General features: G+C 45.4%; 1 protein-coding gene across 1 annotated transcript; it reads left to right on the top strand.

Moving 5' to 3' along the window:
- Nucleotides 1-314: 314 nt before the first annotated feature.
- On the top strand, nucleotides 315-2,590 carry LOC125943366 (uncharacterized). Its single transcript, XM_049662657.1, has 2 exons — nucleotides 315-601; nucleotides 2,173-2,590. Exons 1-2 carry the CDS (start codon nucleotides 315-317, stop codon nucleotides 2,543-2,545), a joined length of 660 nt encoding a protein of 219 aa, XP_049518614.1. The 3' UTR covers nucleotides 2,546-2,590.
- The last annotated feature ends 12,591 nt before the right edge of the window (nucleotides 2,591-15,181 follow it).

Genomic DNA, 15,181 nt, shown 5'->3' with positions numbered 1-15,181 from the left:
CAAGTGAAGCCCAGTGGCGAGATATTGCTGAAGGTTTCTGGCAACGCTGGCAATTTCCCAACTGCCTTGGGGCAGTGGATGGAAAACATGTACAGATCAAGTGCCCGAATAAGTCGGGAAGCTTGTACTTCAACTATAAGGTAATAAGTGTACTGCACACGGAAGCGCATTATTTTTTGCCAGTTCAAGAGCTTGCAGGTTGCTGTACACAACCTCATTTTTATAGCTTGCAATTTTCCTTTTCAGCATGTTGCGTAAAGCAATTTCTATCTTGCTTTTGATTTTATTTGCAGAGAACTTACTCGGTTGTCCTGATGGCCGTTGTGGACAGCCAGTACCTCTTTAGGCTCATAGATGTTGGCGCCCCTGGGAGACTGAGTGATGGAGGCATATTCAAGGACTCCGCCATTGGAAAGCGGCTGGAAAAGGGCGAACTGGGCTTTCCAAGGGCTGCTCAACTGCCAGCATCTTCCAAAAGTTCCCCTCATGTCTTCATTGGGGATGAGGCCTTTCAGCTGCGGCCTGATTTCATGAGACCTTTGCCAGGCAGCCGGACCGAGCCAAAGGACATAGTGTTCAACTATCGTCTTAGCCGTGCAAGGTAGGTACTGCTTTGCACATCATGGGCAAGTAGCATTGGACGTGTGTATTCAGTTATTGTTTTACCTGTGAATTTCTGATGGTTATGAAATTGCTAGATTACCTACAAGCCAACAGAACACATATTTGTGGTAAAGTTCTAATTCTGCAAGGTGGAGGAAACCTCATGAAACGGCACATTTAGTGAGTGCAAGCAAACGCAGCATGAAAAACGATAGACACAGGACTGTACTGGAGACTTTGTTGCTGTCTGTTTCTTGCGCTCACTAAATATGTAAACACCAACTAGACCCTCAGCAAGCCCTTTTAAAAGGACTTACTTAGCTCCTAGTTGGTGCATACTTGACCTAATTAATGAGTGCAAAAGAAAAGAAGCACCAAATAAAAGGGGTACTGTGTGGAACAGAAAAAGGAACACTTTTGAGGCAGCGCTAAATGTAACATGGACACAAGAAGGCACAAGTAAAAATGACAACACAAAAGTGTTCCTCATGAACCGCCAACAAGCCCCCATCGCTACTCTTGTCGACTTCATTTCTCAAAATGACGACGATTTTTTCCTTTCATAAGCTTTACTTAACTTTGCTAACTTAACAGAACTTATTTGCCATATTTGTCACAAGTAGTATCCATGTGATTTGAGATGTTAATTGTCCCTGTCACTGTGATTGGCACGCTTTCTAGTTAGCTCAGATGACGACCACCATGGAGAAATGTTTGCCCCTGGTATGATCCTCCGAGCAGAACACATTCTTTTTCTGTTGCCAACTTTTTAAGGGCCCTTACTGGATGTCTTTTGTAGCTTCATGTCTTTTGTAGCACCATGTGCAAAAGCAAGAGAGTCAAACTAAAATCCTGAATCATAGCAACAATTCTGAGAAGCTAAGCCATTCTTGCACAAAAAGTACTTTTATTTTCAATATATGTCTCAAGCAGCAACCTGGCCAATGAATTTTTATATTTTTGTAAAAATTGTGTTAGTACAAAATCTAGGCACACACACTAGTACGAGTACTGTGGTGAATGTACAGATTCAGTTTTTTTTTTTTTTTTGATGCCAAGTTCGTGCTCCAAGGTGTTTGCTCCCAGTACAAGGTAGCAAACCGGACGTGCGTTTGGGGACAATTCTACCTATCCTTCCTTCTCTCTCGCTAATCTATTCTGCTGCAGTATGCTTTGAATTATTCTAAAGCTGCAAGAAATGCAGTGAAGCTAAACTTAAAAGGACAGAAATCTTTAACATCTTAGCAAGTTATCTGTACACCAGTAAACCTTCTATTATACAGTGCAAGAAGGAACTTGGCTTTCTAGAAGCACAGTGGTGCTGTTAGCCGAATTATATGGCACTAGAAATACACGTCTACCATATGCTGTTATGGTATCAAAAACATTTCATTAATGGTTTATATGAGTGGAAATGACCAGCCGTAGTCTGTAAAGAAGCTACAAGTCCTATTTACATCAGCGATTTCAATACTCTGACATTTCTGTTACGCATGCCTATTATTGAAGCCCTACACATGCTGAACATCCAATTGTCTCTTTCTTTAATAAACGCCCTTTCTTTTTCAGAAGGTGCGTGGAAAATGCTTTTGGCATTCTTGCCTCAAGGTGGCGCATCTATCAAAAGACGATAGATCTGAGTCCAAAAAACGTTGACAGTGTAATTAAGGCCACATGCGTGCTGCACAATTTCTTGTGCCTTGAATGCAACGGAGGCGATCACTACTGCCCTCCTGGGTATGCTGACTCTGAGGACACCTTTGGGAATCTTCGTGAAGGAGTCTGGAGGCAAAACAACGCAGCCACTGGGATGCTTCCGATACAAGGCACAAGGGCGCGAAAGAGCTCGCAAAGCGCAGCTGTTGTGCGCTCTGTCTTTATTGATTTCTTTTTCAATGAAGGACAGGTACCGTGGCAGTGGAACCAGCCAGGAATTGAGTGATATTTTTGCCACTGAGTGCCTATTTCTTCATTTCATTTTACTGGTCTAAATCATGAAACGCTAACCATGTGCTTTATTTTTATGCAGTTTCTAGTAGCCCTGGCATTTGTGCAAGTTCGTGCACAAGTTTCCTTTATGCATCCCCTCCGTCTCTCTTTTTGATTCTTTTATTGGCCTATTGCTGTACATTTTATCTACCTAATCAGATCATGTATAGTTGTTTGTACCTAGGAAATGAAGTGAACTTGATATGCTGCCTTTTTCCTGCCCGACATGCTTGTCACACAGTTTATATACAACTGGACCTTGGGTAGTATAGACTCTGTTCTCTCTTGTTGTTGAGTGGTTGTGGCGCACACCCACAGGGGGGATTGGCCATGAATTGGGTGGTTGTAATCGGTGTATAAAAACAAGGGAATTATTTGTTATGACAGCACAAGAAGACGTTGTGACTGCGCTCTTCCTTTTTTTTAATTCTGGGGTTTAACATGCTGAAACCACTATGTCATTGTCAGGCACGTCGTAGCTAGGAACTGTAGAATAATTTTAAACACCTGACATTCTTTAAAGTGCACCCAGTGCACTGTTTACAGGCGTTTTTGCATTTGAAGCCTATCGAAATGCAGCAGCTGCTGCACTTTTCCTTTTGTATTGCAATCCGAGAATGAGACTGCCACTGTTTCTTTCACATTTGTACACATGCTTTGTGTTTGTTCTCCTGTTGTGTTTTTTCCTCTCTGTTATGTATGCCATATGTGTAAGCAGTAGATGCTGTGGACATCTTTGACTATGTTTTGCTCTTACCACATAGTTCATTGAACTGTACATAGGGAAACTGCTTTGTCAATCTGTTCCTAAGCAACTTTACGTGACTATCCTTTTTCTTCTGTGGAGATGAAATAAAGATTGATATCAATTGCACTCATTTGTGCAAAAGTGTGGTTAATATAAACATGAGGAAACTGCTTCATTGAAGTAGTTCGCATTCATGGAAAGACAACCAGTGCAGTAAAGTACTTAAATTTATTATTATGATCAAGAAATATGTACAATTGCATAGAGAATGTTGGTGCTGAGACATGGCGCACCAACCATTCTCGTAACAGACCAAGGCACCACATTCACAGCCATGCTTTTAGATAATGTCCTGATGCTCAGTGGCACAACTCATTGAAAGACAACAGCCCACCATCCATAAACAATAACGGACTGAGCAAAACACTCGACATGCTTTCCATGTACGTGAATATAGAGCACAAAGATTGGGACGATTCTTCCCTTATCACTTTTGCTTACAACACGGCTAAACAAGAAACTGCACGGATGACTCCATTAAGCCTTGTCCACGGACGCGAAGTAAGGACGATGCTCAATGCAATGCTACCACACGAACCTGACGACATTGACACGGAGGCCGATGACGCGGACTCTGTTCAGTGTTTCACGTATAATAAGGACCTTAAAAAGTGGATACTGGCAAATAGAGGTAGATGAGAGTGCTCGAGAGAAGACTGCATTCGTGACGCCTGATGGGCTTTATGACTTCAAGGTTCTGCCTTTCGGCTTATGCTCGGCCCCAGCCACATTTCAAAGGCTCATGGATAATGTCTTATCCGGTATGAAGTGGAAGACATGCTTGGTGTACCTCGACGATGTGTTGTTTTTCTGCCACTTTCCAAGAACATCTAAAGCGGCTGCTAGAGTAGGCTTTTTAGGGATTGTTGATGCGGCCGCCATCTTTCGGCAACAGTAAGCCGACCGAGAGCTCAACACCTTGATCGAGTTCTTGGAAGGGCGAGCTACGAAGGTGTCGAGATTATTTTCACGGAGTCTACCTTCATTCTGTTTGCGCGATGGCGTTCTCTATAGGAAGAACTTCTCGCCAACAGGGAAGAGCCATCTGCTAGTAGTTCCCGAAGTTCTCCGCCATGAAATTTTGCAAGCCTGCGACGACGAAGCCACCTCGGGCCACCTTGGTTACACGCGAACACTAGCACGAATCAAACAAAGCTACTACTGGCCTAGGCTCGCAGAAGAGGTGAAGCACTACGTGAGGACTTGCCTTGGGTGTCAGCGACGCAAAGCATCACCGACTAAACCCGCTGGGCTATTGCACCCCGTTACGGTACCGGAAATGCCGTTTGCTCAAATTGGCATAGACCTCCTGGGCCCCTTTCCACTATCTGACAGCGGCAACAGATGGGTCATAGTCGCGACGGACTATCCCGATATGCGGAAACCAAGGCAATTCCGAGTGGCATGGCAGCTGAAGCAGCACGATTCTTTATCGAGAACATTGTCCTCAGACACGGTGCTCCAGCGATCATCATAACCGACAAAGGAGCCGCATTCACAGCTGAGCTTCTGCGCATTGTGCTCACGCTGAGTGGCACAGCCCATAGGAAGACGACGGCCTATTATCCACAAACAAATGGGCTTACCGAGCGCCTCAACAAGACTATCGCAGACATGCTTTGCATGTATGTCGATGTGGAGCACAGTACTGGGACACAATCTTACCACACGTCACATTCGCATACAATACAGCACGCCAAGAAACAACGAAAATGATGCCGTTCGCTCTGGTTCATGGTCGAGAAGTCACTACAATGCTTGACGCTATGCTGCCTCATGACTGCAATGGTTCAGATGCAGATGCCGCAGATTTCACTGAACGCGCCGAGGAAGCACAACAGCTCGCCTGCGTCAGGATAACTAGTCAGCAAGAACACGACGCACGACGCTACAATCTCCGCCACCAATTTGCCGCTTATACGCCCGGGGAAAGAGTGTGGATTTGGTCTCTCGTCCGACGCCGAGGGCTCTCAGAGAAACTTCTACGCCGGTACTTCGGACCATACAAGGTTCTACGCCGTATCAGCGACATGACCTACGAGGTGGTTGGTGACGGTTCATGCTGCTCGAAACGCCGTCAACAGGTGTCTGAGGTAGTGCACGTAGTGCGCATGAAGCCATATCATTCCGAGTGAAGTGGACACCGCCAAGCTATCAACTACGAGTCTTTCTGCCACGATTTGATCAGCATCAGGACGACGCTCGCTCTGGACGGAGGGTAATGCCGCGTCAGTATTCGTGCACAAGTGCGCCCTGGCGCCGACAAAGACGACGACCGGGCTGCTTGAGATTTTGGAAGGCATCAAGAAAAGAAGAGATTCTTGATGTTGGCGCCTCTCTAGTTTCTTCTCCAGAGTACGGCGCGGTGCTTCTATAATAAAGCTCCTGAGCTTTGTGTATCGCGACAATATATTAAAGGCCAACTGGAAGGAAACTTTTGGGCCGCGCAATATTCCTAGTAAAATTCCAGTTACGTAAGGAGACCCCTGCAATATTTGATGTTTGAAATACGAGCGAAAGCATCATGAAAAGCAAGCTAAAATATCAGTTTTTGACACTGAAACTGAAAAAAAAAGGCGAAAGCTTGCACTCTGCCGTGCAAAGCATAAGACACAGCGAAGCTGGCCGATTTGAGGGCGTTTTCTTGGCTGTAGCAATTATGACTTGGTATCTTGTCGCCACTGTCTCTTGTTCTCCCTTTCCCTGGCCGCGTATTCTGGATCTGCTCGTCGCTGCCACTCTCATTCAGCGGCAAGACTCGCTTCTCGAATCGCCGCTTCTTCGGGAGTACGTACTGAGTACGGACTGAATTTTGTTTACTGTACTATCTTGCATTAAATGCATTAAAATAAAAAAATCTGTATTAATTACTGACGACAGCGAAAGATTGCACGGAGTGTTCATATAGCAAATTGCATTAGAGCGCGCCAAGTGCCTCAACGCGAGGAAATCCTTACAAGTTCTATTTCAGATGCGGTGTGCTGGGACTTGCACCATGGCGACACCGCCAGGTGCATCTGCTTAACTGCTGTTTAAAGGCTGCTATAAAAAACTGAGCAGTTACACACTCTGCAGTAGTATATACTACTAATTTATAATATGTTTAGTCAAAGTAAATTTTTATTGTCTTCCAGTTGGCCTTTAAAGATTCTGCAGTCATCGCGTGTCAGCTTAATCATCTGAAATCCTTTCGTGAAGATATTTGGATGCTGTTGTTAGAAGGTCTAGCTCCATGGCTTCACGCAGACGTCCTGGGCATCGCCTCAACTTACACGCTATAATTTGCCCAAAACATTCGGCCTCATCAGGTTTTTTTGTGACTATTGATGCTAGTGAATCAATTTCATTTTCGTATGGTTTCCTGCGCTTTCGGGCACTGCCCTCGGGCTGACTAATTTTCCTAGGCATGCTACGTTTTCCATTTGCGCCTACTCTCGAGCTCGTGCTAGCCTCTTTGTTCAGTTCATCTGCCTCAAGCTCTGACGATGAGCTTGTTTCTGTCATCATCTCTGCAAAGACGCTTTCCGCCGTAACTCCAGGAGTGGCCTCTTGGTCGGTGCTGGAACTATCTTCGGTAGGCAACTGTTCAAGGTTTCCAGAGGTTCTGCAGAGAAAAGAAGCAGCGAGATGAGAGCACTTAGCAGAAAATATACCAACAGTAAGATTGCTGGAGTTTTGCCGCATGGAGGTAAAATTACCTGCACATTAATATCTAAAAAGAAATGGGAGCCTACACTAAAGCACACAAGATTCTAAGAATACTAATAAACAGATGTGGTTACCAGATGAAGTGAAAACATGTCTAAAAGAGTTCTGCGCTTGGAACGGACAGAATTAGTAAACTCAAGCCTGACAATCAGTCTGATCAGTCTGCAGTTGCAGCCTCTGGACAGTTACTGCCCAGGCAAATAAAAGGGAAGCAACAAGTTACAGCTGTGAGGTATAATGCAGATGACAAACACAGAACAGGAAGGCGCACTTCTAGAGCACTCTTCGATGCACAAACAAACTTGCCTTCTTTTCTTGCTTTTGTTGTGCAGCTAATGTCTTATGTTGCATTTTTTTTTGCCCATAAAAGCAAAATTTGATGCATTCATCCACGATTCATGCTAAAGGTGTAAACGATTAGCAAACTATTATGCAAGGTCTAGTGCACATAGTGAAAGCCACATGTTCCACCAGTTTTTTATATTACATTATGCCTTATAACTGTTACTTTCTTCTGTCACTGAGCAACTGCAAACACCCGCATACATATTAATTTGTGCCAAGAGTGCCACTGTACTCTCGGTACAGTTATATTCAACATTGTGACTGCTATCAATGGCGGCCGACTTCTTTGGCAATGAAATCGACTATAATGGATGCTTGGACAAAGTTGTGGTGCTGCTACTGAATGCACACAAATTGCATGTGCCTCGAAGACATTATTTTGCACCTGTACATGTGCCCACATAAAGAATTTGTGTGATTCTGCTCGCTCTGTCAGGGCACAATTTTCATACAGTATGCAGTTGCACACAAATGTTACATATTCAGCTTACAGCAAAAGTATTTGCGTTTCATGCCAAATGGAAAGCAAATGACAGAATATGTGGCCAAATTAACGGTTTCATTGCAAAACAAAAAAAATTAAGAGTGGGACAAGAAATGTCAAGAACAGGCGGGATTTTTTTTTCAAACTCGTACTTCCCATGCACACATGATGTAACATGTTTGCTTTTGCGATACAGCACGGGAGCAACACATTCGCGCGGCTGGTAAGCACATAACATACATACCACCGAGGCCGAAATGAAACGGGAACTAGAAGTTTTCTTTTTACTCGATATCGATTACGACAAATGTGAATATGGATGCATACAGACTCTTAAATTGCATGCCATACATTGCAGCATTCATGCTCAATGCCGTGAAAGCGGTACTCACGGCCGGCCGACAATGGTGTTCTTGAGAAACAGCAGGCGGTCGTAGAACAGCCAAGTCTTGGCCGAATCGTCGATCTCGCCGTCTTCGGCCCCAGCACCACTCTTCGGTATGGGATTGCGCGCTTTAAAGACCCGACGGAAAGAATCTCTTAGATTCTTCCATCGGGCCTTCACTTCACCCACTGCAGAAATGATGGCGCCTTTGTTATTCACAGCATGAAATACGCACGTATCAAGAGGGGTAAGTGGTTATTCTTTGGGCAATCATGGGTTGGTTAATAAAAGCAAGAGGGAACCGATGCACGCCATTTCAAAACACCACCTACTATGAATATCGATTCACTTGATGTCAATCGTACGAAAACAGTGTCGCACTTACCGACAGTCACCTGATTATGCTTTAGCGCGAATTAAAACAGGTTACACACACACAACATAGTAATGATGATGTATGGTGTTTAATGGCGCAAGGGCCAGATATGGCCAAAGAGCGCCAGGCCAGTGTTCATGAGTTGACAATGGAGCAATGAATTGCGAAAGGTAGATGTGTCGTGGCTGTAAAAGGGCCTAAAAACAATCGCTGTAAAATGCGTAAAATGTATAAGTAATAAAATTATGGCAATGGCTAATGAGGTGCACTATGATCACGAAAGAACAAATTGCAAGATAATGACGATAGGCGAAAATATATCACAGACAAATCTTTTTAAAAAGCACTACTGCCTTGACAGACCCTTTGAAAACGTAAGGGCCTGGAGGCGCGTGCTATGCAAAACTACTGTCGCGGCGACATCTCTCTGAAGATGATGATGATTATTATTGTGGTTTATTGGCGCAAGGGCCAGATGTGGCCAAAGAGCGCCAAGACGATGGTAGTAGTTTGATAGTGGTACATGAATGGTGAACTATATGAACACTAGATGTGACATGGCTGTAAAGGGGCCTAAAAACAGTCGCTGTAAAGTGCGTAAAATATATACGTAATAAGATTATGGCAATGACTGATTATGTGTACTATGGACATGAACAATGCATTGCGAAGGAATGATACGACTTACAAAATAATAACGATGCTGGACTTGGCCAGAAGCACAAGTGCCTAAACAGAGCCCTTGAATCACAAGGGCCTGGAGGTATGTGCTATAAAAAGAAAAGAACTATCACAGCAACATCCTCTGGAGAGCGGATGTGCTATCAACTTATTGGGCTAATAACATGTAGCACAACATCTTTCAAGAATGCGAGGACTGCATTGGTGCTAAAAAGCGGTTCTTTACCGAGAAACATAGCGGGATGGAGAGGGACACAATAGCGATATGCTAGCGGAAAATGTTTCTTTCTTTCTCTTTCAGCTTCCCGACACTCCAAGAGGACGTGGAGGACGGTGAGCCTCTCGCCACATCTACCACAGGTAGGAGGATCATTACCATTCAATAGAAAACTGTGAGTACCATATGTGTGTCCTATTCTGAGACGACAGAATAGGACATCAGTTCGTCGTGTTTTAGTTGTACAGGGCCAGAACCCTACCTGTGGCTTAATCAAGTGGAGCTATTTGCTTCGGCGTCCCACAAGCGTTGCCAGTGGCTTCGCAGTTTGTTTCGTAGGAAAGGCTTCAGATCTGTGGAGGGAATAGTAGCGGCAGGATTAATAGCTTGCGATGTAGTTGATGTGGCCAACTGGTCTGCTAGCACATTGCCCTCGATGCCTCTATGACCAGGCACCCAGCATATTATTACATGTCTATGAGATTGGTAAATGTCACACAAGAGTGAGTAAAGCTCAAGAAAAATAGGGTTCTTATGCTTTTGTAAAGATGTTAGAGCTTTTACAAGACTCAACGAGTCTGTGAATATTATTGCCTTTTGTAGTTTCAATTTGTCTATATGTTTCACTGCAGAAAGTACTGCGTAGGCTTCTGCTGTGAAGATACTTGTTAGGGGGTTCAATACGTCAGATTTAGAAAAAGAGGGGCCAACAGCCGCATAAGATACGCCAGCATGGGACTTGGATGCGTCGGTGTAGAATTCCGAGCACGAGTACTTCGATTGAAGTTCGCGGAAATGCATTGCAATTTCGAGCTCGGGTGCGTGCTTTGTAACCTCTACAAAGGATAGATCACACTCTATCACCTGCCACTCCCAGGGCGGTGACATCTTAGCTGGAGGCATTAGGCTATGTTCTGGAAGTGGGACATCCATCTCTTCGCTGAGTTCTCTTACACGCAGTGAGAAAGGCCGCCTCACAGAGGGTCGATTATAGAAAAGCGTTGCACACTTCAAATCATTAATGGTTACAGAACAAGGATGTTGCCAATCGGAGTGCACTTTGTGAAAATAGGTGAAGCTGATGTATGTTCTCTGGAGATGGAGTGACCACTCATTGGATTCTACGTATAAGCTTTCGACGGGGCTTGTTCTGAATGCGCCAGTGGCCAGGCGGATGCCTAGGTGGTGGACAGGATCTAGCATTTTTAGAGCCCTCGGGGCGGCAGAGTGGTATACTACGGCACCATAGTCCAATCGCGACCGAATGAGACTCTTGTAAAGATTCATTAGACACTTCCTGTCGCTGCCCCAGGATGTGCGAGATAAAAGTTTCAGTAAGTTCATTGTTTTCAGGCATTTCGCCTTGAGATGTTTTATGTGGTGGGTGAAAGTAAGCTTAGAGTCAAGTATGATGCCTAAAAACTTGTGTTCTTTGTTCATAGGTATTTGTTGTCCATACATTTCGATAGTAGGATCTGCAACGAGACCGCTCTTCCTAGTGAAAAGAACACAAGAACTTTTGTGGGGGTTTACTTTGAACCCGTTTTCGTCTGCCCACTTAGACACTTTGTTCAACCCCTGCTGTACTTGTCTCTCGCAAACTGCGAGGTTACAGGACTTGAACCCTATTTGTATATCGTCCACATAGATGGAATAAAAAATAGCGGGTGGTAACGAAGCACGGATCGTGTTCATTTTAACGATAAAGAGTGTGCAGCTGAGCACACCTCCCTGGGGTACACCAGTTTCCTGCAGAAAAGGTCGTGATAACACATTGCCAACTCGCACACGGAATGTGCGATTCAGCAGATAACTCTCAATCACATTTAACATATTACCACGTATACCAAAGTGGGAAAGGTCTCTCAGTATTCCAAACCGCCATGTGGTGTCGTAGGCCTTTTCCATGTCTAGAAATACAGACAGAAATAACTGTTTGTGAATAAAAGCTTCGCGTTTCTGCGCCTCAATACGTATCAAATGGTCAGTGGTGGATCGACCCTCGCGAAAACCGCACTGGTATGGGTCAAGCAGTTTGTTTGATTCTAGGAAATGTAGTAGGCGGCGGTTTATCATTTGTTCGAAGACTTTGCAGAGACAGCTAGTTAGTGCTATAGGCCGGTAACTCGAAACAGACGATGGATCCTTGCCCTGTTTCAGGATAGGAATTATAATGGCCTCTTTCCAGGCAGACGGTATCTCGCCGGAAGACCATACAGCGTTGTAGAGGGAAAGGAGGGTTTTCTGTGTTTCATGGGGAAGGTGCTTCAGCATTTCCTATATGACACGGTCAGCACCTGGTGCAGAATTATTGCAGCAGCTTAGTGATGCCTGTAGCTCAGCTAATTTAAATGGTTCGTTATATGCCTCGTGTTTTTTGCATTTTCGTTCCAGCTTCTGTCCTTCTATTCTGGCTTTGTATCGTTTAAATGTTTCCGAGTAGTGCGATGAGCTGGACACATGTTCAAAATGTGCGCCCAGGAAGTTCGCTTGGTTTTCCAAGCTGTCGCCCTGTGTGCTTACCAAAGGGAGTGAACATGTTTGTCGTCCTCTTACCTTATTTACCCTGTTCCAGACTTCGGATTCATCTGTATACGAGTTTATACCTGATAAAAACTTCTGCCAGCTCTCTCTTCTGGCCTGTCGGCGCGTTCTCCTGCCTTGGGACTTCACCTTCTTCAAATTGACAAGATTCTCTCCAGTAGGATACTCACGTAGCAGCCCCCACACTTTGTTCTGTTAACTACGAGCGCTCCTACATTCGTCGTTCCACCATGGGACACGGCGTTTGCATGCCACACTACTCATTTGGGATATGCATTTAGAAGCGGCATCAATTATAAAGGTAGTGAAATACTCCACAGCAGCATCAATTCCTAACGAAGACATGTCAGCCCAGGAGATACTACTAGTAAGAGTTCGAAATTTCTCCCAATCGGCTGTATCAACCTTCCATCGAAGGGCTTGTGGTGAGGACTCATTTTCTTTGGTTGTTCTCAGTAGTATTGGGAAGTGATCGCTCCCGTAAGGATTTTTGGTAACTTCCCATTTAAGTTCAGAAAATAGAGACGCGGAAGCTATGCTCAGATCAATAGAAGAAAATGTTCTGTTTGCAATACAGTAAAATGTAGGTTCCTTTTTATTCAGGAGGCACGCACCAGACCAGAAAAGAAATTGTTCAACAAGACGACCTCGTGCATCGATACGAGAGTCGCCCCACAGACTGCTGTGCGCATTGAAATCGCCAAGAACAAGATAAGGTTCTGGCAATTCGTCTATAAAGGACTGAAATTCATGTTTGTGTAAGTGGTAATGTGGGGGTATGTAAAGCGAGCAAATGGTGATGAGTTTGTTTAGAAGAACAAGTCGAACTGCCACTGCTTCAAGGGGCGTTTGTAGCTGCAAACGTTGGCATGCTATGCTTTTTTGTATTATGATGGCAACACCGCCTGATGATGCGAGAGCATCATTGCGATCTTTACGAAACGTAACATACTGTCGGAGAAAGTTTGTATGTTTTGATTTTAAGTGTGTTTCCTGTACACACAGCACTTTTGGATTGTGTTGGTAAAGGAGTTCTTGGATATCGTCGAGGTTCCTAAGAAGGCCTCTGACGTTCCACTGAATAATTTGCGCGTCCATAGTGAAGGTAAATTGGTGCTGTGTGTACGAAGAAGAACGTGTTTTAGCCTACAGAGCCGTTTGCGGCCCTGTAATTTTGGTTCTGTCTTTTCTAGAGCGGTCCAAAGAATTTGGCCGCTCTTTTGGTGCTGACTGCACCACCTTGCTTGGAGTAGTGTCCATAGCCTCTTCCGAAGCGCTGGACACTCGCTCTAACGAGCGATGTGTACGTCGTGTAGCCTTCGCCTCGAGGGACGAAGGCTGTGACCTCACCAGCCCGGACGCCGATGGGTCCTCCTTAGCCTCTGAGCTGCGATGGCTGCTGCCAGCGCTAGTGGAGGCCTCTGGTGTGGCCGATTTCGAGAACGGCAGGGCAGCCTCAGCTGCTCCCACCATGGGGGCGGGTGGCAGTCGCCTCAGTACGCTACGCGTACCTTGGGCGACCGCCGGGGTCCGTCGTGATGCTGCCCCCTGTTGCACCACTTCGGCAAAAGAAGTTTTCGTTGAAAATGAAGGCGAAAGACGCTGTCGTGCTTCCCGGAAAGTGATATTCTCTTTGAGTTTGATCGTAATTATCTCTTTTTCTTTCTTCCAGGCTGCGCAAGATCTGGAATATGCAGGGTGGCTGCCATCGCAGTTTGCGCAATGGGCCTCAGCAGTACATTCATCAGCAGAGTGATCTTTGGCAGCGCATTTCGCACAAGTTTGTTGTCCTCGGCAGCGTTGAGAGGCATGGCCAAACCTCTGACACTTGTAGCAACGTCGTGGATTTGGAATGTAAGGTCTTACACGCAGTTTAAGGTAGCCTGTTTCTATTGTATCTGGGAGTGTGCTAGAGCCAAAAGTAAGTACTATGTGTTTGGTTGGTAGTTCTTTGTTGTCGCGCCTGATTTTTATGCGTTGTACATTTATAACGTTTTCTTCTTTCCATCCATTCAGGAGTTATTCGTCAGTCAAATCCATGAGGTCGTTATCTGAAACCACACCCTTGACGGTGTTCATTGTTCGGTGTGCGCTGACAGATATGGTTTTATCGCCAAATGCCACCAGGTTTGTGAGTTTCTCATACTGCATTTTGTCTTTTACCTCAATCAGAAGGTCACCACTTGCCATCTTGGTGGCTTTGTAGCCACTTCCAATGACCTCCGTGAGACATTTTGACACTAAGAAGGGTGAAATGTTTGTCGCTTTTTTGTCGGTGTTTTCGCAGTGAATCACGTGGAAACGTGGAAAAATTTCGGTGGCCTTTGTGAAGAAGTTGAAGGATTCATCGGTGCGCCCTCTTTTTATGAGAGGGCGATCAGGGAATTTGGGGTGTGAGAAAGCCATACAAATTAAAGTGACTTCGGCAGCGGTGCCAGCCGCCCACCGCTGAACCCAACAAGGGGACGCGACAGGGTTGTTATGAACAAGACCTGCCAACGCCAGCTGTACACAACCACTATAACCAAATATGATATAACCAAGGTTGGCTATCTCACACAAGGTTAACCCTAGCTGCCTGGAAAATCAGAATATAAGAAGTATGAAGGAGACAGGAAAGATTCAAAGTGAGAGAAAAAGAAAAAGATTGAAGAGGAGGATAGGAAAAGGCAACTACCGATTTCCCCCGGGTGGGTCAGTCCGGGGGTGCCGTCTATGTGACGCCGAGGCCAAAGGGGTGTGTTGCCTCTGCCGGGGGGCCATAAAGGTCCGAACACCCGTCATCGGCTCAACCCCCAGGATCCCCCTTTCCCCAGACACGGCTCAGCCGCGCACGGCTACACGCGGGAGGGTCCAACCCTCATGTGCTCGGGTACGTGGTGGCGCAACTCACCAAACGCCTGCTTGCGCAGACGCCCCTGCGGGGATCTCTCTGAAGAGAGGACGCGCTACGAAACTATTGGACAAATAACATGCAGTACAACATCGCTCAGAAAATCCAGAACAGCTTTAGTGCTAAACAGAAGTTCGTTCGCCAGGAA

The sequence above is a fragment of the Dermacentor silvarum genome, chromosome 2 (assembly GCF_013339745.2).
Source record: "Dermacentor silvarum isolate Dsil-2018 chromosome 2, BIME_Dsil_1.4, whole genome shotgun sequence".
NCBI lineage: Eukaryota > Metazoa > Arthropoda > Arachnida > Ixodida > Ixodidae > Dermacentor > Dermacentor silvarum.
This window is presented reverse-complemented; position numbering and strand designations above follow the sequence as displayed.

Bases quoted from the DNA above. Each gene is read 5' to 3' on its own strand.
- LOC125943366 (XM_049662657.1), top strand. From the start codon at position 315: ATGGCCGTTGTGGACAGCCAGTACCTCTTTAGGCTCATAGATGTTGGC. The intron at 602-2,172 runs GTAGGTACTGCT...TTTCTTTTTCAG, and splicing joins TATCGTCTTAGCCGTGCAAG to AAGGTGCGTGGAAAATGCTT.